This window comes from Drosophila subpulchrella, chromosome 2R (genome assembly GCF_014743375.2).
Source record: "Drosophila subpulchrella strain 33 F10 #4 breed RU33 chromosome 2R, RU_Dsub_v1.1 Primary Assembly, whole genome shotgun sequence".
In the NCBI taxonomy this organism is placed as follows: Eukaryota; Metazoa; Arthropoda; class Insecta; order Diptera; family Drosophilidae; genus Drosophila; species Drosophila subpulchrella.
The window spans coordinates 5,387,949-5,409,194 of record NC_050611.1 but is presented as its reverse complement, the minus strand read 5'-3'; the positions used below and the strand labels follow the sequence as shown (position 1 = coordinate 5,409,194).

The window sequence follows — 21,246 nt, the reverse complement described above, 5'->3', positions numbered from 1 at the left end:
ATAAATATTTAACAATTAATGTCAGTTTGATAAATTTAAAAATGCTCGTCCACAATGGTTTACATTATTTCGTAGCATTATGTATAAATCCATTTTAAATTCAACGGTTCAGCAAAAGAGAATACCCCAACTGATCTCACCATTTGGTATTTTAAAAACCATACCAATAATACCAGATTTGTACATCGATGATCGCGATCTTCGTCGCCCTATCGAAACGAACTCCAAATTGGGGACTTTCCACGAATTTAAAGTCAAAGTCATGTGTTCGTTTAGTTTGATTTTATAAAAAAGTGTTACACGCTCAAATTCCAATACAAAAACACACACGAACACACACAGGAATTAAACATTTAAAAGGTTAGGAGAGGCGCCAGATCTAAACAAAAAGAAAAGCATTAGATAATAAAACAAAATTTAAAGTGATATGTAAGTATGGCGGCAGCGAATGTTCCGTTCCCTTTGCTTACAAGTTTCCAGTATTGGAATTTCCAGTGAAATGATCTCCGTTATTTCGCAAAGCTTACTGCTGCAAGGGCTCTCTAACACACAAACACACAGGGCCGTCGGTGGGGGTTTTTAAATTCTTAAAAAGGGGTTTTGGTAAAACCACCTTATACCTATTTAATTTCATAAATTGCCTTAGAACTTTTATTATTATATGTATGTTAAAAAAAAAAAAATTCAATCCAAAACCCCCCAGCGTACCCTCTTCGTAAGCCCCTGCAATTCTATATAAAAAGACACGGGCGCATCATTCGCGACATTCGTTCACTGAACGTAGCGCCGGGCACTTCGATCGTTAGTCAGCTGCGATACTTTACGTTTTACTTATACTATATAGTCCATATCTGTCTGTTTGTGTCGGTGTCTGGTCTTTGTGTTCGCGGATAACTAACTTTTAATTGCGATCGTACTACAGGAAACAGAAAAATTCCGCCTAACGATTATCGATCCTAGCCTTTGTGTGACTGAGTGCATTACAAACATCCAAAAAAAGACCAAGAAAATACCTCTAGCCAAAATGACAAAAAATAAAAATCAAAAAAAGAAGGCGTCCGCTGCAAAAAATAATAACAAACATAATGATGCCGGTACTCCGCCCGACATCTTGACACCCCCGGCAACTCCGCCGACCAGCAACGGTGTCAAAGCCCCCGTACCCCCCGGTACCTACGCCAATGGATTGCCTCGGAAGCCCCTGGTGCCGTGGGGTAAGCTATATACTATATAGATTCTGTTCGCAATCCCAACACACTTTACCGGCTACAGAGCGCGAGTTCATGGGAACTTTTCTCCTGGAAATGGCCGTTCGGCAGGTGATCAGTGCCCAGAGCGAGTGGTATGTGGACAAGACCAAGTTGCGTCAGATGTTTGATGCCCACTTGGGAAGCCTCCCCAACAGCAGCGAAGTGCGCCTGAAGCTCTCCATTCAGGGAGCCTGGAATGTGAGTACCAAGCATGATAATATATTATCATCTTTTTCAATTCCTTTGTCCAGTTACATACACAGTGAACACTCTCATATGAACTCCCGGAGCTTCTTATCTTGCCTTTCTACACTAATTTGATTAATTAACAAAAGATATTTTAAAGTATGATTTTTTATTTATAAATTAAAAATCGGTATATTTAAAATATTTTGGGTGTTTAAAATTATTGTTTCCCTTATCACATTAATCAAAAAAAATATTGAAACAAGTAACTATTTTCCATATTGAGAGTGCACTATAATATGTTTTGAGGAAATATTTTACCGGTTACCCAAATAAAAATTGTTGGTTGACCATATGAAGTGTGTACTGTCCAAATATTAATATGTACTTATTTCTATACTGATTTTATGACAAATACCAAATATACGGGATATTGGTTCGTATGTATGTACCAGTATTTTTTCTATTAACACAAAATCCATTTTATTGCAAAATTTAATTAACTTAAAATAGTTTTAAAATTTTTTTCGTACCCAAAAAGTTAATCATTTCAAGCACTTTTGTTCCGAACATTGCTTACATATATTGGTTCAAACAAAATATAAATATTTCTCGGAATAAACGTCTATAACGCTTACACACATACTGGTTCACTAACCCACCCGCGATAAGAGTGTATTTTGCATCGCTTTCCTTTGTTTTTTGCCAGCCCAAACATTCGCTTCGTATTATCAACACAACTCACAGACACCTTCACATCCGATCGACGCTGTGTCTAAGTAGACTGGCGTCTAATAGCTCTAGTAACACGCTCGAGCACATGAGTCATTCCGTTTCGGGTTTTCCCCACCGGATTCATCTTTCGGTGGTCCAAATTCGTTTACCCTATAACCTTTCTCTAAATTGACTTCACTTGAAAAACGAAACTTGCGAAAAATCTTTGCTAAGCATTATCTTTTTAAAAATAGACCCCAAATGTCCGAAGTTAACAGGATATGGCAAGAAATCTTCAAGTGTGTTTGCTGATAGTGGAATAATGTGATTAGAATTTTTGTTTAAGTATTTGATGGTAAACGTCATACAAGCTAAATGGGTATACCCAGGGTTAGTATTTGTTTCGGGTAGTCCCAGGCGGTAGCGAACACAAAATGCAGCGTATTAATTGTATCGGTTGCGATCTATACTGGCAATTAAATACTGGTTGTTAGGTAAAGCATAACATGTGTTAAATTTTTAAAATTGTTAGAATCTGTTCGGAAACCTAGGCACTGGTCACGTTTTTATAGCCTTGGGTTTTATAATTTTGGTCAGGTATAGGGTTAAATAAGGTATATATATAAAGTATATATATTCTTGATCAGCATCAAAACACGAGTCGATATACTGTTTGTTTTATAAAATTGTTAGAATCTGTTCGGAAACCTAGGCACTGGTCACGTTTTTATAGCCTTGGGTTTTATAATTTGGTCAGAAGCTTGTAACGCAGCGAAGAAGTCCTTTCTGATTCCTTAATGTATATAAATTCTTGATCAGCATCACAAGACAGTAGATATACTGTTTGTTTCAACACTGTTTGCGTTTAAAAGCTAGCGATTTGAAGGATAAAAGCAATTGTCGATGGGACGACTATATTCTATTGTTCAATAGGAGCATGTTTTAACATGACGATTTTGTCAGTTTTTTAATAAATGTCAGCAGTATTAACGTTAGAGACATAAAACTTAAAAATCAAATTGTTTTGTGATAAGGAAAAAAATTGTTACGATCTGGCAAATTTCCTATATTTACCTTTGGCACAATAGGGTAAAATAGGTTTAATTGTTATGCCTACAATTTATTGTTAGTTGTTTTAGTCACAATTTAACTCATTCTTCAAGGGTATTAAAACATCGGCTTGCCAAAGTTAAATTTTCTTCTCGTTTACATTAAAAGAATACCATATTAAACAAAAGATAAATTAGAATATTTAAGTTTGGATTAGAAGCAAGCAATACAGAGTAAAACCAAAATGAATCACCATTAACAATTTATATGAAATATTATTAAAGTTAACGACTGAGCTCCAGCCAACGTCAATTCCTTATGAAAAATAAAACCAAATTTGTTGCTGGTCAAAGATCCCGAAAAGAAATTCAATAAACATTGTTGGGATACAAACAAATATTCGGATATGGTTTAAGTGGCTTCTATTCAATTGACATGCTTCTTTATACAAACAAAAAAATGTACATAAGTACCGAGATCCTATTTCAACATATTAGTAGGGACTTTTCGCTGTTGGGGGAGGCACTTGAAATCATTACAATTAGTTCAGCTTAAGTTTATGATTTTGGGTCAAACATAACAATTTTATGAATGCCTCAACATTTATGAATCTTAAAATTTTAGGTTATATTATTTTATAAAGGCTATAGTATTTGAAAGTATAAGGGTAAAAGCGATAATCCGTTAGAATTTCAGATATCCCTGTCGGATTTTCCATTTCATGTGGCATACATATGTATGTACAATGTATGTCCTTCTGAAAATCATACCGGGGAAAACACAAAACATAACATCTGTTAAATTATCAAAATAAATTCATGTGATTCCCCGTTTTCCTCGGCAAAAAAGAATGCCCTATTATCTTAGTAGACTCAAATTACGCCATTGGAGATTGTTGGCCATGCATATCGCGATAATTCAGGCGATAATGAGACTATCAATAACTGAACTCGGTGGGTGGTTTACGTAAACAAAAACAATTGAAATAAAATGCAACGTTTCGCTTCTGTTCCGATATCCACAGATTGGAGCTCTGCTGCATAGGACCAACTTTCTGATTAACACGCCGCGAGGAAATAATAACTATCGCATAAAGAGCTTCTCCTTGATGGACTTTCGCAAGGAGAAGTTCAATTTGCTCGATGAACAGCACCGTTTGCGGGACGCCATTGCCAGGCCCATCGTTCCTGGAGCTCCTGTGGAGGGCGACAAGCCCATAATCGAAGGTAGTCTATCTATAGTTTCAAAAAGTTCCTAACTGCATGAGAGTTTTGTTGGCAGAATATAAACTCGATACGCAGGCCACGGCTACGCTTCTGAAATACCAAAAGACGCAAGTGCAGAAACCGGACAAAGATTTCGAGCTAACCTCACTGGGTTGCTATATCTGCCAGGTGAACTTCGAGACAATTGAGAAGTACGAGGAGCATGTGGAGTACCATGGCGACGAGTCCGATTTCAAATCCCTCGAAAAGATGGAGAAGTTGTAAGTTTTGATGGTGTCATTTTGCATGGTTACGAACCTTAAATATTCGTTTATTGTTTAAATTAAGAAAATAGACATTCAATTCTATTCTTATCAATTATTATATTATTATCTTATTATCAATAAGTCTATCGGTTGAGTACGTTTAAATCTGCTTGTTTTGTATAACAGAAGTTCATTATTTCTTATTGTAAAATTTTCACAATTATCGGAGGCAAATAAGCCATTCCCATTAGTAACTCAAAGCAATTGTGTAATATATTATATTAATACATATGATGGGTACAATGTACCCGGTACATGTATATAAACGCCTTAGATAAGGACAGGTTTTGTAAGGAATGTCAAACTGATTGCGACTTAATAAGCTTTTTTAAATGACATGGTCATATTACCTTCCCCACAGTTCTTCGCCCAGGCTGACACTCTCCTATCAGACCTGCGTGGACAGTCACTACTTTGGATTCACTTTGAAGACCGACCTCAAGGATTTGGTGGTGAACAAGTTCATCATAGTGCAGTCGCGGCAATTCTACTACGTGTATAACCCGCTAATGCCACTAGATGTTCCAGCCAGCGGAGAGAGTGTCTTCTTCGTGGACTCGCACGTCTTCATGATCCTCCGGGAGCAGCCCATCGTGATCGGGTTCACCAGCCAGGGACAGAGGTTTGTGGAGCAGCACCACTTCATGCGGACGGAGGCGCTGCCCAAGGCGAGCTTCAACATCAATCCGTACAGGCTGTCCAGCAACGAGACCTTCAAGAGCAAAGGTCTTCCGCCAGCCAATCCGCCCACTCAGGTGGTCAGTGCCCTGAAGCACGAGGACGCTCAGGTGCGGTTGGCGGACTTTGACAAGCACTATCGCAACTACTGTGAGATGGGCAGGAAGATCACCCAGGAGAATCTCTGCGGAACACTGCGCACTTTGCTCCAGGTGGAGGACATCGAACGGCTGCAGCATTATTTGGCCCTTAAGCAGACCAAAATGGAGCTGCATCAGTTCGGACGAGAACTCTCGGTGAAGGTGCGCCTGGCCACCAATAATTTGAGCGTGGAGGATGTACTTTCCCCAGGCGACGATGTGCTAATCATTAACGAGAAGGGTAATCCGGATTCGGGTGTACGCCAGCTGTTGGATAACAATAACCAAGTGCTGGAACTGGCACTCAAGGATTTCGATTCCATCGTGCAGTGGGCCCGCGGTGTGGACGAGAAGTTTGGATCGCTGGATAAGCAACCACGCGTTTACTTTGCCCGCATCCTTGGTGTCTCCACGCAGCGGGTGAATATCACGTGTGAGCGCCAGTTGCCAGACAACACCACCTACACCCTGATCTTCCGTCCTGTGCGGGCAGTGATGCGCTATCAGTACCGGGCACTCCAGCAGTTGTCCCTCACCAGGGCCATCGATGTGCAGCGGATCCTTTTTCCCGGTGAAATATCACGCCAGTCGATTGCACGTGGCGCCTTGGAGCTGAACAACCGGCGCATATCCAGTAATCCGGAGCAGATGCAAGCGGTTCAACAGATAGCGCTGAGCCACAAGCTACCGGCTCCGTACATAGTTTTTGGACCACCGGGAACCGGGAAGACGGCAACCATTTGCGAGGCCATTTACCAGTTGTATGTGCGTCGACCGGAAACGCACATCCTGGTGCTAGCTGGTTCCAATACGGCATGCGACGAGGTGGCGCTCCGGCTTCTAAAGGCCATCGCTAAGGCTCCGGAGAGCCAGCCTCGACCGCTCACCCGTATCTTTTCCGCCAGCTGCGATCGGCGCATCGACAATATTGACGACCTGCTGTTGGAGTACTCCAACATGTATGCCCTGCACTTTTATCCGGCCGTTCAGGCGGTGCATCAATATCGGATCGTGGTCTGCACACTCAGTTTGGCCGGTAAGCTGTCGACCGGAGGATTCGCCCAGGGGGACGTGTTCTCGCATGTTTTTGTGGACGAAGCTGCCGCTTCCACGGAGGCGGAGGTTTTGATGGGCATCACCTGCACCTTATCGCCGACATCGAATCTGATCCTATCCGGGGATCACAAGCAGCTGGGACCGGTGCTGCAGTCGCAGAGGGCCAACGAGTGGGGTCTGGGCCAGTCGCTATTCGAGAGACTGATGCAGAGGAAGTGCTACCAAGTGGACGAGGATGGCAGCTACAATCCGGCTGTGCAGACTCGTCTCATCCGCAACTATCGCTCCCATCCGGAGATAGTTTCGCTTTATAACGAGCTCTATTACGGCGGAAAACTACGGGCCCACGCACCCATGGGTAAGTAGCTGCACTAAAAATATTCCTAGATCATTACATTATGTGATTTGTTTTCCAGAAAGTGTATGCCGTTTTCAAAACTGGTTTCACATGCCCAATGCTGACTTTCCCATCATGTTCCATTCGGTATTTGGCACTACAATGAACACCAAAAGCTCTGTGAGGTGAGTGGATAAAAAGGGGATTAGAATAATAAATATTATCCAGTAAATTTCTTAAATTAATATATCAATATTATAATAATATTAGAAATAATCATGTAATCATATTAAATACCTACTCCTATTTTGACAGTCTGTGCAACAACAAGGAGATCGATGCTGTTATGGATTACGTCAAGGACCTCATGTACTTCGGTCTCAATGGTGAGAAGGTGTCGCAGACGGATATCGGAATCATATCACCGTACAAGAACCAGTACCAACGCATCCAGGAGCAGCTGAACATGCGCAATTGGTCGCAGATAGATTGCGGATCTGTTGAGCTTTTTCAGGGCAAGGAGAAGCAGGTGATCATAGTGTCCTTCGTGCGCTCCTTTACTCCCAAGCTGGGCTTCTTGAACAATGAACGGGTAAGTGTGCATAAGAAAAATTAAGGGGAGAAAACGGGAAAGACAGAAAATAAAGCATCCATTAAAATATTAATATTTTGACCATTTAGCGTCTGAATGTCCTACTCTCGCGCCCGATGTCACTGCTTATTCTCATTGGGAATCCACGAACGCTTAGTCAAAACAATGATTTCCGCCGTATAATTGAGATGTGTCGAGATCGCAAGACACTCGTTGGATGCCCGTACTATCGCGAGGATCTGAATCCGAATAAGCAGAACGGGCAGCACAACGCCCATGGAGGACCAGCTGTGGAGCAGCCTGCATCTGATCTGGGACAACCCCTAAAGCGAAGTAAAACTCCCAACCAATTTCAATATCGCCAGAGAAACATAAATCGTGATCAAAGAAATACCATTTGAATAACAGCCAATGTCTATGACTCTGCTCCTATTGCATAATAAATCGGCAGATACGGTCATAGTTCTTTAATCACCGATTGCTTGTTTCTCTGGCGCAGTCCGTCCAAAGATATTTAAAATCTCTAACCCAAATCTTTTCCCAATCAGCTGCCAACACAAAGAATCCAGCTCAGGCCGTTCGTCTTTTTTACAATAAGGAGGAACTGCTTAAGCTGGGCATTGAGTGCAAGACTCAGAAATCGGAGCTGGACAAAATATTTGATGAGTTGCCGAAAGTTCCTCGCTATGTGGACCACAATTCGGATGCAGTTCGTTCAATAGAGACTCAGCTGAAGGATTTGAAATTGGAAAACAAGGAGAAAGCCCCAGGAGTATCGGTTCCAGTTCGAAAGACAGTTACTTCTGCTCCACAACCTGCTGTTGCACCAAAGCCTGCTCCTCAACCTGCTTTTGCACACAAGCCTTTTACACAACCTGCTGTTGCACCAAGGGCTGCTCCACAGCCCGCTGTTGCACCAAAACCAACTGTCCGGTCTTCAGAATACCAGCTTCCTTCGTCTTCCAGACGTCCGGTAACCAAGACCTCCGATCCCTTGGTTATTCCGACTTTCAAACGACCGGAACCCAAGTTGCCAGATCCTCTTTCCATACCGCCATATCGTTCGCATAAATATATTAACGGAGTGCCATGTGCCATTGAATTGCCCAGCGCTCCGCCATTGTCGCCGCCAAAGACCAGGTCCTCGACTTACAGCCACATTCCGAGTGGCAACCTACGGTTCGAGAATGTGCGACCCACGACCGATGAGTATCGTCGTCAGCCGCCCTTCAACGAGCAGCACCGTGTGCCGCCTTTCCGCGAGACGCACGGTAACTGGAACAATTTTGGCTGGTCGCCGCCACGATCTCCTCCAACGCCACCACCGAAGGAAAAGAAGTCGAATTGCGTCATTTCATAATTGTAGCTTCTGTAAAGGCTACTTCATATCTATGGGGACAGTGCGGTTGCTTGGACTAACAAATGACCGTGTGGTCCTCTTTTTGACTTTGCTATTGGCATTTGTGCGATCTGCGATCATCCATGCGCCAAGTAGCAATACAACTTACCAAATAGATTCGCACCTGATGTGCGTCCGCTGGAAAAGCAGGTCCAGAAGATTGGTTTACCCTGAACCAAAAAGGCTAACCCAATCTTCTGTTCTGCCTTTTCCGCTGGGTCGCATCATTTGCGAATGTAATTGATTCGAGCAAAGACATGGAGCTCTCAAAGTGAACACTTTTCGGTTGTACCACCCCAAGGTTTTTGATTTATGCTATGGAAGCGATTCCTTAGTATAAGCCGCAAATCTTGTGTGCGATTCAGTCTTCAGGTTTGACTTTGGGTGTTTTAAAATATATAATAATTTACTCAGAAGGGGATCGATATAAAACTAGATGTATCCCCCACAAAAATAAATATGTAAACTGCACCATTGAATTTCTGTAACCGTTCCATATCTATGTAAGACTATAAGGACTTTTTAAAATAAGTGTCATTCCTTTGTAATCTGTTCCTCCACGGAGGAGTCATACAAATTAAGGAACAATGCTAATGTGCTCCGAAGTTTATTTTTTTATGCAAATAATATGTTTCATTTGAATAAATAAACAAAAGTGTCTGAAAGCACTTGTATTTTTAATTTTTTTGTGAAGTGCTTACAGAATAAAACGATTGTTAGTTAAAGTAATTGGTGTATTATCTTGTATGATTTTTAGAATAGGTTTAATACCTGTCAGATTTTTTTTTTGGGTATGAGTAAAGGTCACTAAGGACAGCAGTACTCACGAATCTACTAAATAAAAGTTTTTGACGTTTTATTAATGTGTAATATAACAGCGATGATTGACCAAGCCGCCGATTTGGATTCAGAAGCAAATCGACGGCAATTTTAAATATGATCTCTGGTCAGTGCCAACTTTTTGTTTGGGGAACGTAATCTTATATTTTTCCCATTATTATAATTTATACAATTGCGTCAAGCAACTCAATTTCTAAAATATATTTTTTTTACCAATACAATTTTCCCAATACATTTTTGTTAAGCGTTTAGTTATTTGTAGATCTCATAAGAGAATCTGCAAGAAATTTGATTATAATTTCCGTTAAGGTGCTTTTCTGGTTAAAAGAAAATAGAAGTACAATCAAAATTATTGTTGTAACCTCTGGAATGTTTGGATTTTATTTGGATCCCAGTAGGCCATTATAAGGAACCCACTGTCAGGGGCTATCCACTCCATTGTTTGGATCATATATTTTTCGTTATCGCTTCCAACTAGTTGAAATAGTAAACTAAAAGTTATAAAACTTACTAAAAATTACAGTGGATCCAACTTTGTGAGATTCAGAGAATTCGGCAGCGAATATACGGATATCCCCTAGGAAAATGAGTTCTTTCGGCAAAAGCAGTGGTCAGAATGCTGCAGTGGGGCCAACACCGCGAGGTCGAGGTGCCAACAGCAATGCTGGGGTCACAGTGCGTTCCAAGTTAGCGGCGCCTCTATCGACGCAGACGGCGGGAACACGCAAAGCTGTTCACGGCGGAGCGGGCGATGGAGGATCCGATGCGGCTTGGAAGCAGCCCGGTCGTCGGCTGGTCACGACGGGTCCACCTGCTCGGCTGGTCCAGCCCACTATAGCCTCGTCCCTGAGGGCCAACACCAACAGGCAGACGGTCAAGCAGCAGTTTGAGCAAGCGGCTCTTGGGAAGGGCAGATCAGGAGGTCCACCGCCAAAGGGAACCGAACCGGAAGTCAAGAAGCAGCCCAAGCAGCGGGTAATGACCCAAGCGGCCAAACAGGCGGCCCGAGCCCGTCTCTGGCCAAACAAACCGGCGGGCGGAGGCTTCATCTCGAATCTGCGCAAGGATAGACTTCCAGTGCCTCAGGAACCAAGTCCCTTGTCCGAATACGAGGCCATGCTGGAGGAGGCAGAGGCCAAAGAGGCGAAACCAAAAGAGCTTCTGGAGACGGGTATCCAGACGAACGAGGCGGAGATCCTTGACCATAAACTAATCCTGGGCGGTATGAAGACTGTTTGCCCCTCGGCACACCTGGTGGATCAGATTGATCGGGAGCGGCGCGAGTTAAAGGCGAAAAAGGAGCGACAGTCAACGCGCAGGTTCGCAGCCCACGAGCAGCAGGAGGAACTGCATCTGGACGAGCTGAGGGAGTTCTCCCTGCGGAATGCCGTGACCAAGCGGACGCCCAAGAAGCCACCGCCGATCCAGTACGCCCCCTATGACAACCAGTATCAGAACGTGTTTAAGTCAATGGACGATTTCTTCAGCCGAGTCCAGTCTTCCGTGCCCAAGTCGGAATCCGTGACCAACATCCAGGAGCGCATCAAGCGCAAGGAGCAGGAGCTGCTGAGCCTCTTCGACAACGTCGACCTAAACGAGTAAACACGAAACAGATCAAATTCACAGCCAATGATATTTCAAATTAATTGTGTCGTACTGGTAAATGAAAAGTTATTTTAAAAAAACAGTATTTAATTTGATCTAACAAGATCATGCTTAGCTTGAGAACTTATATAGATTTGGATGGTTTTAATAAAGGACATTGCCAGATGACATATTTTTAAGACAAGGTCATACACAGAGAATATTATGACGTTCTCAAATATGGTATTTGTATTCTCAATTTGAGGATGTACTCAATTTAAGTACAAAATTTTTGGAAAAAACTCATGTTGAGAAAAGTTGCTCTCATGTTAAGAAAAAGAACTTGAATTGATCAAAAAAATTCTAAGTTTCAGGAAATGTGCTCTTCAATTTCCAACTTGAGAATAAATATTCTCATGAGTTCTAGAGAATTCCGTTCTGCGAACGAGACGACAGATGAGCGGCCTTTAGTTCGTTGCTTATATGGTTGTCTCTCTCTCACTAATGGGTGTGTAAAGTGGTGTGCGCCGCATTTGTAAGACTGTCACTTGCCGTGTGATTTAGCAAAGATAAGACGTGCGTGTAACACAGAGCTAAAAAACTAGTTTAGTGACTTGGACATACACACGTGCGTTTCTTCCGTACCTCGGGGGTAAGTTTATTAATTTAAACTGTATTTATAACATGCTAAATAATGATACAATAAAAAAACACTGCATAAATATTGCCAAAGCGTGTACAGCAATATTTATCTTTGAGTGATTGTAAGTGACGTGAAGCACGTGTCTAGTTTTGTTAGTTTCTATGTACATTGTACATACAGCTGCGGCAACAAAAATAGCACCAATGTGTAGGCAATTCTTCTTTGTGCTACAAAATGGTAATTTTTTGCAATATTTTTATTCTGTTTGTAAGGGTAAGTAGGGTTACATATCTACTAACTAAAATAAAAGTGGTTACGCCCACAATGAGGATGGTTTTTTTAATTTCGATTCATTTAACAAAAAAGTAGCAAAATTATGCGGCAACAAAAATAGCACCACTTAAAGAAAAGGCTTAAAAAACTTAAAAATAACGCGATTCGAACATTTTTTTTGATAGAAATGTATGATTTAATACAATTTAGGGTAAAAAAATATTGTTCTATAGATTGGGCTGCAACAACAACAACTAGACACCAGAATCTTTCTTTGGCAAAATTGTTGTGTGACTCTTTCAAAATAGCTTAAGGGCTGTTTTTTTCTTCGGTTTTGCATTAAAAACATAGTTTTTTAACATTTCTGCAAAGATTTTCGATGTGTTTTAGTTCTGGGGCTTAAAAGGTCCCCATTATACCATTTAGCTTAAGAGTTTTGATACTTTAGACGACTCTCTATCAAATTTTTATACCCGTTACTCGTAGAGTAAAAGGGTATACTAGATTCGTCGGAAAGTATGTAACAGGCAGAAGGAAGCGTTTCCGACCCCATAAAGTATACATATATATACTTGATCAGGATCACTAGCCGAGTCGATCTAGCCATGTCCGTCTGTCCGTCTGTCTGTCTGTCCGGATGAACGCTGAGATCTTGGAAACTATGAGAGCTAGGCTATTGAGATTTGGCGAAAAGATTCCTGAGCTTCTTACGCAGCGCAAGTTTGTTTCAGTAGAGTGCCACGCCCACTCTTACGCCCACAAACCGCCCAAAACTGTGGCTTCTACAGTTTTGATGCTAGAGTAAAAATTTAAACTGAAATGTATTGTTCTCATCAATACCTATCGATTGACCCAAAAAAAAGTTTGCCACGCCCACTTTAACGCCCACAAACCGCCCACAAACTTCAAAAAATCGTAAATATGAACGCGGATATCTCGGAAACTATCAAAGATAGAGTATTGGGATTTCATATTTAGATTCCGTAGCCTTGTACGCAGCGCAAGTTTGTTATGCGAATATGCCACGCCCACTCTAACGCCCACAAACCGCCTAAGCCTGTGGCGCCCACAATTTTTATGCTAGATAAAAAATTTTAACTGAAATGTATTGGTCTCGTCAATACCTATCGATTGATCAAAAAAAAAAAATTTGCCACGCCTACCCTAACGCCCACAATGCTTAAATCTGTCTTCTGCCGGTAGGTGGCTCATTTAAATCTCGCTTTTCTGCTTGCATATCTCCATTTCCCTTTGGTCCCTTTAGCTGAGTAACGGGTATCTGATAGTCGAGGTACTCGACTATAGCGTTTTTCCTTGTTTTGGTTTACAATCGTGGTAAATTTTCCAAAATAAATTAATTTTGAATTACGAATAAAATTGCATTATAATTTCTGAGTTTTCAAAGTATATATGTTGATCCTGTATGGGTTTACATTATGACATGGTACCATTATTATAGTACGAGAATATGCCCATGCCATGATACTTGCTTCACCATTATTATTCATTCTAAATGTGAATTGGGGACTCAATTTCGTATTTGTAGGTTATCTGATGTGAATTTTAAGCCTTTTTCATCTAACATAAGCAATTTTTAGCCGCCAGACCATAAAAGAGTTTTTTTTAATTGTGGGCCTTATTTAAGACTCGTCCTTCAAATTCACCCATGCTCTGCAGTCTAGGGAGATTTTTTTTGGACGTCAAGCGCATAATTTTTGTTTATGTACATTATATCCAACTTTTAATGTACTTACAAATATTAAAAAAAAAATTCAACTTGATAGGCGGCTTAAACGGGACCTACTTGCATTCATGCACACGACTTTTTAACAGTTATGGGGTCATTGCGGCTTTCGCACTGCGTGCTATTATTTTGTGTTCTTGTTTTAGGTAACTACTAATCATTAACTTATCTTTTGCATTGCCTTTATAAATTGGCTTTTTAAATGTCCTTCTGTTTGTACCATTACAGTGCGCTTAATGATCCATTGAGAACACTATTTTATTCATTATTTTACCAATTCACTTAGTAGTACTTATTCTTAATACAACAAAACGAAAAACAGCCAAAAAATCTGAGCAATTGAAGTTTTAAGCCGAAAACCGTTAATAGTGTTATTTTTGCTGCCGCATAATTTTGCTTCTTTTATGTTAATTGTATCGAAGTTTTAAAAACCATCCGCATTGTGGGCGTAACCACTTTTATTTTAGTTAAAAGATATGTAAGCCTCTTTACCCTTACAAACAGAATAAAAATATTGCAAAAAATGACCATTTTGTAGCACAAAGAAGAATTGTCTACACATTGGTGCTATTTTTGTTGCCGCAACTGTACACTGTACATACATACATACACATATAATTTTCAAAATGTTATTTAAATGTAAATTTAATAACATTCTAATTTTATTGTTTCATGCTTATATATGCATATGTATATATAGTATATACACTCAAAGTATATTACACTCAAAGTGAGAATTTTTGTTCATGCTGAATTTTTGAGTACAAAAATTCTCAATTTGAGTGCAAATTACTTGAATAGTTCTCTCTGTGTAGTTACACTCGTTACTCGTAGAGTAAAAGGGTATACTAGATTTGTCGGAAAGTATGTAAGAGGCAGAAGGAAGCGTTTCCGACCCCATAAAGTATATATATTCTTGATCAGGACCACTAGCCGAGTCGATCTAGCCACGTCCGTCTGTCCATCCGAATGAACGCTGAGATCTCGGAAACTATAAGAGCTAGGCTACTGGGATTTGGCATGGAGATTCCTGAGATTCCTGCGCAGCGCAAGTTTGTTTCAGCAGAGTGCCACGCCCACAAACCGCCCAAAACTGTGGCTCCTACAGTTTTGATGCTTGAATAAACATTTTAACTGAAATGTATTGTTTTCATCAATACCTCTTGATCGAGGCCGTCGACTATAGCGTTTTCTCTTGTTATCTTAAATACTTTATAATATAACATTTGATTCGACATTATCATTCTCAAATTTACTGAATGAACAAAAACGTTAAATAATTTTTTAATACATATATTAATATTAGGTATTAATACAATATACCCCATTACTCTACGAGTAGGCCGATGTTTTTATGCCCTGCAGCTATAAGGAAAAGTCAATGCTAGTAACGCTCTTTTAAATTTTTATTGATTCTTGTAATTATTTTGTAGTTCGGAATTATAACAAAATATTTTATATCCCAGACGAAAAGAGAAAACTATTAAAATCGGCGGCACAAAATTTCTTCCAATCGGTTCTATGGCAGTAGACAGATTTTTTGTTTAATATAATAATATGATAATACGCCAAAAAACACATATGTAAGCTATATTTTTTTTCGATAACCTATGGGAGCTATACGACATAGTTGTCCGATTTGGGAAGGGTTCATCTCGAAAGCTTTTAAACTGAGAGACTTTTCCGCGTAGAAACTGATAGACGGGTGGACATGGCAAGATTGACTCGTGTAGTGATACTGATCAAGAATATGTGTATATACATTAGGGGTCGAAAACGTCACCTTCACTGAAAACTATAACTATTAAAATGAATTTGCATCGTAAAAGGTGCACCCTTATTTTATGTTCCCATTAAGTCTGTAATCTGTAATCGGAAATTCATCCACGTGAAGGAAGCACACCTATTTGAACAACTATAGTCAGTGTGATTCTCCAGCAAGTACATAAAGTTAATCAACAAGTACCGAGTCGTGTTTAAATTGCGCTTAGCCAAGCAGCCGCAGAGTGCTTAACTAGCCAGGCCAGCAACTGGCACTTTCTCTCAGGCTCGAAAGCGGGGTCAAAACGCTTACCCAACGGACGGTTCGCCGGACTACGCTGGCACCTGATTGCGTGAGCAATGGAAAATACGCCTCTGAAGTTTCCCCACGAAATTCGTGATCTGGACGAGTCCACCAATGCGGAGCTATTGGAGTACTTCCATGGTATGTTTATATGTTCCAGAACTGCCTAGTAAGTTATCCTTCTCGTCTTTTTTGTTCAGGCGAGCGGACTGGCTTTGTTCAGGTCGGATCGGAGGGATACTTTTTTCCCCAAAAGTTCAAGAAAGAGGCCGAAAAGTATTACAACTTTGAGGCTCGACCGGATGATGTTTGGATAGCCACGGTACCCAGATCGGGTACGACTTGGACGCAGGAGCTCATTTGGCTAGTGGCCAATGGACTGGATTTCGAGCAGGCCCAGCAGCGAACGCTTAACGAACGCTTTCCTTTCTTTGAGTGAGTCCTTGTGGTGTGACTTGATCCTATGTTAGCGAAACTCCTTTCACAGGTTTCCGCTGTTTATGCATCCAAAAGTCAAGCAGGAGCTGCAGGAGGAGAACAAAGACTCATCTGAAGCCGTTGAGTTTATTGAGAAAATTTCCCGACCGGGATACGAGGCTCTGAGCGAGTTGCCCCGCTCTCAACGGCGATTTATCAAAACGCATTTTCCTTTTTCTCTGATGCCGCCAAGTGTTCTGGAAAACAAATGCAAGGTGCGTTTAAGAATGTAAAATATAGCTACCAAACTATTTTTCTTCTTAGGTGATCTATGTGGTTCGCGATCCCAAGGATGTGGCGGTTTCCTATTACCATTTGAACAGACTTTTCCGCACTCAGGGTTACGTAGGAGATTTTGAGCGTTATTGGCGCTACTTTCAAGAAGGATTAAGTGAGTGCTCGATTGCAATGTCTAGCATACCATCCATTATAATCATCCTTTCAGATCCGTGGCTCCCTTATTATAGTCATGTGAAGGAGGCTCGCCAGCATGCCCATCTGTCCAATGTGCTCTTTCTGCGCTACGAAGACATGCTGGTGGATCTGCCAGGCGCGGTTCACAGCATAGCCAACTTCCTAGAGTGCCCAGTGAAGCCGGAGGACCTTGGTAGACTACTCGATCATCTGAGCATTAAAAGTTTTCGGGAGAACAAGTCTGTAAACATGCACGAAATGGCCTCCGTTGGAATTCTTAACAAAGGAGAAGCCGGATTCGTCCGCAATGGCGCCAAAACCGCACATCAGCCACAACAGGAATTTGTCGAGAATCCCAATCTTTTGAAAAACGCCATCGAATGGGTGGAACATAATGTTAAAAGCCTCAAGGCCTTATAAAATACCTGACTTTGATGGCTAACTTATAATACATAGGCCGAAGATTTTATGCCCTACAGCTATAAGGAAAAGTCAATGTTAGTAACGCTCTTTTTAATTTTTATGGATTCTTGTAACTATTGTGTAATTTGGAAATATAACAAAATATTTTATATTCCAGAAGAAAAGAGAAAACTATTAAATTTGGCGAAGCTATAATTTGGTTCGTATTAATTTCACTATATTTCTTCCGATCGGTTCTATCGCAGCTTTCTGATATAGTAGACAGATTTGTTGTGTAAATGAATAATATGATATTACACCAAAAAACACATATGCAAGCTATATTTTTTTTTCATTATTTTTTCGATAGCCTATGGGAGTTATACGACATAGTTGTCCGATTTGGAAAGGGTTAATCTCGAAAGCTTTTAAACTGAGAGACTTTTCCGCGTAGAAACTGATAGACGGGTGGACGTGGCAAGACTGACTCGTGTAGTGATACTGATCAAGAATATGTGTATATACATTATGGGGTCGGAAATGTCACCTTCACTGAAAACTATAACTATTAAAATGAATTTGCATCGTAAAAGGTGCAACCTATTTTATGTTCCCATAAAGTCTGTAATCTGTTATCGGAAATTAAACCACGTGGAGGGAGCACACCTATTTGAACAACCATAGTCACTGTGATTCTCCAGCAAGTACATAAAGTTAAGCAACAAGTACCGAGTCGTGTTTAAATTGCGCTTAGCCAAGCAGCCGCAAAATGCTTGACTAGCCAGGCCAGCAACTGGCACTTTCTCTCAGGCCCGAAAGCGGGGTCAAAACGCTTTCCCAACGGGCGGCTCGCCAGTCAACGCTGGCACCTGATCGCGCGAGCAATGGAAAATACGCCTCTGAAGTTTCCCCACGAAATTCGTGATGTGGACGAGTCCACCAATGCGGAGCTATTGGAGTACTTCCATGGTATGTTTTTGGGTTCCAAAACTGCCTAGTAAGTTATCCTTCTCGTCTTTTTTGTTCAGGCGAGCGGACTGGCTTTGTTCAGGTCGGATCGGAGGGATACTTTTTTCCCCAAAAGTTCAAGGAAGAGGCCGAAAAGTATTACAACTTTGAGGCTCGACCAGATGATGTTTGGATAGCCACGGTACCTAGATCGGGTACGACTTGGACGCAAGAGCTCATTTGGCTTGTGGCCAATGAACTAGATTTCGAGCAGGCCCAGCAACTACCGCTTACCGAACGCTTTCCTTTCTTTGAGTGAGTCCTTGTGGTGTGACTTGATCCTATGTTAGCGAAACTCCTTTCACAGGTTTCCGCTGTTTATGCATCCAAAAGTCAAGCAGGAGCTGCAGGAGGAGAACAAAGACTCATCTGAAGCCGTTGAGTTTATTGAGAAAATTTCCCGACCGGGATACGAGGCTCTGAGCGAGTTGCCCCGCTCTCAACGGCGATTTATCAAAACGCATTTTCCTTTTTCTCTGATGCCGCCAAGTGTTCTGGAAAATAAATGCAAGGTGCGTTTAAGAATGTAAAATATAGCTACCAAACTATTTTCCTTCTTAGGTGATATATGTGGTTCGCGATCCCAAGGATGTGGCGGTTTCCTATTACCATTTGAACAGACTTTTCCGCACTCAGGGTTACGTAGGAGATTTTGAGCGTTATTGGCGCTACTTTCAAAAAGGATTAAGTGAGTGCTCGATTGCAATGTCTAGCATACCATCCATTATAATCATCCTTTCAGATCCGTGGCTCCCTTATTATAGTCATGTGAAGGAGGCTCGCCAGCATGCCCATCTGTCCAATGTGCTCTTTCTGCGCTACGAAGACATGCTGGTGGATCTGCCAGGCGCGGTTCACAGCATAGCCAACTTCCTAGAGTGCCCAGTGAAGCCGGAGGACCTTGGTAGACTACTCGATCATCTGAGCATTAAAAGTTTTCGGGAGAACAAGTCTGTAAACATGCACGAAATGGCCTCCGTTGGAATCCTTAACAAAGGAGAAGCCGGATTCGTTCGCAGTGGCGCCAAAACCGCACATCAGCCACAACAGGAATTTGTCGAGAATCCCAATCTTTTGAAAAACGCCAACGAATGGGTGGAACATAATGTTAAATGCCTCAAGGCCATATAAAATACCTGACTTTGATGGCTAACTTTACTGGTGTTTTTTTGGTTTAAATTGAAACAGAACTATACTATGCTATGACTAACGTATTTGCACATTGAAACTATCCACACTGGCACTGGCGATCTGTTTGTGGACTTCGTTGACCTCCGCCTGGGTTAGCGTGCGCTCCATGTGGCGGTAAACTATGCGGAAGCAGACACTCGACTTCCCCGTCTTTGGGTGCTTGAACTTGTCGACCAAGCTGATCTGTAATTTAAGTTTGAAGTTGTAAAGTAGGAAAGATTTATAAAAGCTGTGACTCACCTGCTCCACCATATCACCAGCTACAGAACGAACCAGATCATAAAAGTCGTTGGGCGAGAAGCCGGCATCCACTTCTATGTCTTCGGGCAACCAGAAGGACAAGTCGTTTGTGCACTGCGGATAGTGGGAGATGGGTTTGTACTTAGGCAGACTGTGCAGGTCCTTTTCGCTGAACTGCGACAAGAAGCCACTGTCGTTCGACCAGAAGAGGCGGATGTCGGGTATATCAAACAGCACCATGGCCAGTCGCTCTAGACCAACACCAAAGGCATAGCCAATCGACTGATGGACGCCAGATCGCTGCAGAATCTCGTGGCGCATGATGCCGCAGCCCAGCACCTCCAGCCAGTTGTCCTTGAAGTAGATCTCCAGCTCCCAGGAGGGTTGAGTGAACGGAAAATAGGTGTCCACCCACCGGTACTTGATGCGTGGCCCAAACAAATCCTTCGTCAGGCCCACCAGCACGTGCTTCATCTCGTGCTCCATCAGCTTGACAGCCTCCAGCGTGTGGCAGGGCTGCTTGGTCTGGTCCATGAACTTGGAGGAGGGCAGGATGAGCTTAGGATCGACCACCGAGCCGGACCACGTCTCCTCGAACAGTTCGAGGCCGGGATTGCGCTCGAAGAGCTTGTCCTTGGTGACTAGACGAACCGCGTCCGCCTGATGAAACACTGGATAGTGGGTACTGTCGATCTCGTCCCGTCGATACACCTCGCCCACCACCAGAAAGTTGTCCAATCCGCCCGAGATCAGTTCCACCTGGTGGGCGGTGGTGTGGGCGCGCAGCAGTTGATGCTGATTGATGTAATAGCAGTCGGACTTTTGGCGACTCACATGATCGGCGGGTATCAGCAGATTGTCAAAGTTCTGCTGCACAGTGACCACCGGATTGAGTTTGTCGTACACGGAGAACAGCGGATTGCCCCTCTGGTTTCGATACGCTCCATAGAAGTAGTTGACGATGCGCTGGCGGATGATGGACAGCGGGTGGTCCGTCTGCAGGTGCTTGTTGGCCCCCAGGTAGGAGAGAATCTTGGGCGTTACATTCGTCCAGCCGTCGGTGGCGTACGTGCTCCCATTGACCTCCAGCTGCGGTTGGGCCGAGGGCGACTTCTCCGGCGCCGCGCTGCTGGCCAGGCTTCGGGTGCACTTCACCCAGTGCCGAGTTCCCTGCACTCGAAGTGTCAACAGCATCTTGGAGGGATTTTATTGATTGGATCCAATAAATTATTTCATTTTATGTTATGAAAACTGAACCTATCGTTCTTCGATGTCAGACTATATATCGATTAATGGTGTATATCGATGTTTGGTGGAAAACTTCCGTTCTTGGGTGTATCGATAAGACACTAGCTTACAAATTTAAACTTTTTTACGAGTGCCTGGAAATGTATTTTAACAGAAACTAAAAAATAAAATAAAATTAAATATA

General features: G+C 42.1%; 5 protein-coding genes across 7 annotated transcripts; 4 read left to right on the top strand and 1 right to left on the bottom strand.

Annotated features, from left to right (window-relative positions):
* The first annotated feature begins 267 nt into the window (after positions 1 to 267).
* Positions 268 to 9,614, top strand: LOC119551516. 3 transcript variants are annotated; one of them, XM_037860902.1, is made up of 10 exons: positions 268 to 360; positions 923 to 1,214; positions 1,273 to 1,448; positions 4,225 to 4,426; positions 4,482 to 4,686; positions 5,093 to 6,963; positions 7,022 to 7,127; positions 7,258 to 7,534; positions 7,624 to 7,867; positions 8,083 to 9,614. In XM_037860902.1, exons 2-10 carry the CDS (start codon positions 1,025 to 1,027, stop codon positions 8,892 to 8,894), a joined length of 4,083 nt encoding a protein of 1,360 aa, XP_037716830.1. In that variant the 5' UTR covers positions 268 to 360; positions 923 to 1,024; the 3' UTR covers positions 8,895 to 9,614. The 3 variants fall into 3 exon arrangements, with proteins under 3 accessions (XP_037716830.1, XP_037716829.1, XP_037716828.1); XM_037860901.1 differs by having other exon boundaries at positions 301 to 429; XM_037860900.1 differs by lacking the exon at positions 268 to 360 and having other exon boundaries at positions 766 to 1,214.
* Positions 9,615 to 10,199: 585 nt separating this feature from the next.
* LOC119551521 lies at positions 10,200 to 11,458 on the top strand. The gene has a single exon (XM_037860908.1). It carries the CDS (start codon positions 10,359 to 10,361, stop codon positions 11,373 to 11,375), a length of 1,017 nt encoding a protein of 338 aa, XP_037716836.1. The 5' UTR covers positions 10,200 to 10,358; the 3' UTR covers positions 11,376 to 11,458.
* Positions 11,459 to 15,893: 4,435 nt separating this feature from the next.
* Positions 15,894 to 17,591, top strand: LOC119551519 (sulfotransferase 4A1-like). The gene is made up of 5 exons (XM_037860904.1): positions 15,894 to 16,223; positions 16,283 to 16,517; positions 16,570 to 16,774; positions 16,824 to 16,950; positions 17,005 to 17,591. Exons 1-5 carry the CDS (start codon positions 16,139 to 16,141, stop codon positions 17,391 to 17,393), a joined length of 1,041 nt encoding a protein of 346 aa, XP_037716832.1. The 5' UTR covers positions 15,894 to 16,138; the 3' UTR covers positions 17,394 to 17,591.
* A 443-nt stretch (positions 17,592 to 18,034) lies between these two features.
* Positions 18,035 to 19,537, top strand: LOC119551520 (sulfotransferase 1C4-like). The gene is made up of 5 exons (XM_037860905.1): positions 18,035 to 18,344; positions 18,404 to 18,638; positions 18,691 to 18,895; positions 18,945 to 19,071; positions 19,126 to 19,537. The coding sequence occupies exons 1-5, from the start codon at positions 18,260 to 18,262 to the stop codon at positions 19,512 to 19,514; spliced, it is 1,041 nt and encodes a 346-aa protein (XP_037716833.1). The 5' UTR covers positions 18,035 to 18,259; the 3' UTR covers positions 19,515 to 19,537.
* LOC119551518 (probable phenylalanine--tRNA ligase, mitochondrial) lies at positions 19,476 to 21,092 on the bottom strand. Its single transcript, XM_037860903.1, has 2 exons — positions 19,815 to 21,092; positions 19,476 to 19,757 (listed from the first exon to the last, which is right to left on the bottom strand). The coding sequence occupies exons 1-2, from the start codon at positions 21,006 to 21,008 to the stop codon at positions 19,590 to 19,592; spliced, it is 1,362 nt and encodes a 453-aa protein (XP_037716831.1). The 5' UTR covers positions 21,009 to 21,092; the 3' UTR covers positions 19,476 to 19,589.
* Between the last annotated feature and the right edge of the window lie 154 nt (positions 21,093 to 21,246).